This window comes from Penaeus monodon, chromosome 15 (genome assembly GCF_015228065.2).
Source record: "Penaeus monodon isolate SGIC_2016 chromosome 15, NSTDA_Pmon_1, whole genome shotgun sequence".
In the NCBI taxonomy this organism is placed as follows: Eukaryota; Metazoa; Arthropoda; class Malacostraca; order Decapoda; family Penaeidae; genus Penaeus; species Penaeus monodon.
In genome coordinates this window covers 5,515,899-5,518,801 of record NC_051400.1, presented here as the reverse complement: position 1 = coordinate 5,518,801, position 2,903 = coordinate 5,515,899, and the positions used below count along the sequence as shown (strand labels likewise).

The following is a 2,903-nucleotide window of genomic DNA, read 5'->3' as shown; positions in this document are numbered from 1 at the left end:
GATAAATCTTACATTTTAATAAGTAAATATATGTAAATATATTTGGAATATAATATCACGATATATAAAAATGACTTTTGACATGTACACTCAGCTATTCTACAATTTACAAAAGTTTCACCTCCACTTTCATAACACTATACACCACATACTGCACAGGGTAACAAACACACAGTATTTTGTAATGTCAAGACTGAAACCACTTTTTCCAACACTTTCATTCACTTTGGTTCTGTTGAGTTTGGTACCATCTCTCAAGTTATTAATTGAGAGAGAGAAAAAACATTATATGGTTATGAGAACTTAAGGGGAGAGTAAACCATACATCAGCTTCTTACACTGTTTCCACTCCCTTTTCATTTTTTTTTTTTGGTAATCAGGTCATTTATATACAAAGAGAGCCAAAAAGGGGGTGAGAAGGAAAGTTTAAGGGGGAAATAATGCATACAGGCATACAATCACATGACAATGAATTACCAGTACATATATCACTAAAGCTTTGCTGTCTTTCATCGAAATTGTTAACTAAATGTATGGTGACAAACACACTATGATATTCAAAGGATGAATTACCAATCACACATGAAATGAGTAAAAGAAATCTGTGTGATAAATGCAAAGAGTTTATGAAGAAACCTTACAAGTTAAGGAATGTGTGCCAACATAGATACAACAAAGGTTAATGATCGTAATGACTAAGGAAAGGACAGCCTCCATAAACAAAAACAATTCTTAATGAAGCACATAGGATGTGCTTATCAGTTCTAAAATAATGCTGTTTCCATATTGCTTTGTTACTAACTAAAATGAATAGCTAATACAATGAGATTTAATTTCTAAAATTAGTTTTTCAAAAAGAAAAATTACAGTATCTCTTACTTCGACATACAAGTTAAACATCACTAATAATGATATATGACAAAAAAAAAGAAAATTACAAAAGAATGTGAATGCTTTAACTTAAATTCTCTCTTCTATATACATGTTTATCCTATCAATTATTATCCCTAAGTTAGCATTCAAGAAACATGGAACATTATGAACATATGAACAAATTATAACAGAAATAATGTGTATATTTCACTAAGTGTCTGAATCTCTTATTGAGGGGGAAAAAATAAATAGAAACAATCAGTAAATATTGTATCAATAGCTACAGACCTTAAATCCTTATATTCTTCTGGAAAATATCTTTGACGTTGGTGATAAGGTTGACTTCTGCATATTGAAATTGGGGGACTGTGGAGAGGATAGCACAATGCGGCTTATTGAAATGTTTTGCTGGCCACTAGGGTTCTCAGTGCTCTCCGTCACACTAATGATGGCTGGCCTGCAGGGCTCTTGCTGGTAGGGAGGCAGACCTAGGATGCCCGAGAACATGGCTTGGCTTTGGCCAAGCCTGCTGCCACCATCAGCTAGAGGAGAGGCCTGCTTTGCCTTCAGGCTCAGGACACTCTGAGAGGAACCAAGACCACTGCCAGAGGGACGACTTCGAATGTCTTGGCTGTTCTCATCACTTGTGATAATTCTGGTAGGCTTTAGTGCAAGACTCTGGCTACCATGAGCAACTCCTGACTGAAGTGATCCATAAAATGGCTTTGGCAAAAGAACACTTGGAATGTATTCTGCTTCCTTTATGGCTGGCATGGCCAGGGACTTGGAGCTTGTGCGTATTTGGTGGACATTTTCTGACAAGGGGATCCTTTGCTGGTGGTCAGAAAGGTTGAACTTAAGTACACTTTCTGGAGATGGCACAACACTGGACACAGCACTGAGAATGCTTATCTGGGGCAGTTGCTTATTTCCTTCAGGTGTGCTTGTCTTAGGGCCTTCAGTCAGGTTCTTGGCTCCTTTGATAGGAACTGGAGTCTTCTTGACAAGGGGTTGTTTGTTCTCAGGAGTGCTGGTCTTTGGTGTTCTTTTGGTGAGCCTGTTGTCAGCAGGAGTCTTGATGTGGGGAGTTTTATGGATGGCTGTTGCACCCTCACTTTCCAAAAGCCTTGTCTTCAGAGCTGTTTCTGTGGTGAGGGGCTCTGGCCCAATCTTCATGCCCAGGGTGTTGGATGGTGTTACATTCCTAGACTTGAAAGGACTCTTGAGGCGAGGGGTGTCCATCTTGTCTTCCCCTTTCTTTGGTGTAATGACATGGACCCGAGGCCTCCTGAACACCTTCATGCCTGCTTGGAGTGCCTTTGCAGTCCTGTCTTGGAAGGAGTTTCTTCTCTGGGTTGAGGGACGTCTTTTCATGGGTGAACGCAGAGGCGTCCAGTTGGGGTTCTCAAATCTTTCACGTAACATAGAGAACTTTCTTCTTGGCCTGTTGTTGGATGGGTCTGACCGTACTGGGGTGGCTCCTGGGCCAAACTTCAATGGGCGAGGCGTGCATGGAGTAGCTACTGTAGTTCCCCCTTGGCCGCTGATCTGCTTGGCTTCCTCTTCTTCCCTCTTCTTTTGCTCCTCTATCAGCTGACTCACCTCCAACAAGGTCTTGTTGTCCGGGACAGAAATTGCTCTCATCATTTCCCTTGAGGTATCACGTGTGCTTCGCTTGGAAGCAAGTGAACCAGAAGAGCTGTTCTTCCTCATTCTCTCACTGTAATATCTGAATGAAAGGTCAGACATTGTGGAGTAATACAGGTTGCAGAGAGATTCCTTGGCCCGAACATCACCAATGGTGACTACCAAGGAAGACTTGCTCGTTAGGGAACTCATCTGTGATGACGTATTAGAGGTGTCTGGCTTTGCAACATCTCCAACCCAAATAGTCTCATAATTGGGAATGTTGTCCACAGAACTAGACTTGTTCATGGATTTGCTTGCTCGAAGCTGGTTCAGAACTGCCATGAGCCTGTTGTCATCCTCTGCTTCATCTGAGACTTGCTTATTATCAGTTTCTATCTCAT

General features: G+C 41.1%; 1 protein-coding gene across 1 annotated transcript in view; it reads right to left on the bottom strand.

Annotated features, from left to right (window-relative positions):
* LOC119581714 overlaps positions 1-2,903 on the bottom strand; it is a gene marked incomplete in the record, with an annotated part of 8,904 nt that continues 6,001 nt past the window's right edge. Inside the window, 1 exon segment of the mRNA XM_037929839.1 lies at positions 1-2,903. Within this exon segment, the coding sequence (XP_037785767.1) occupies positions 1,171-2,903 (1,733 nt within the window).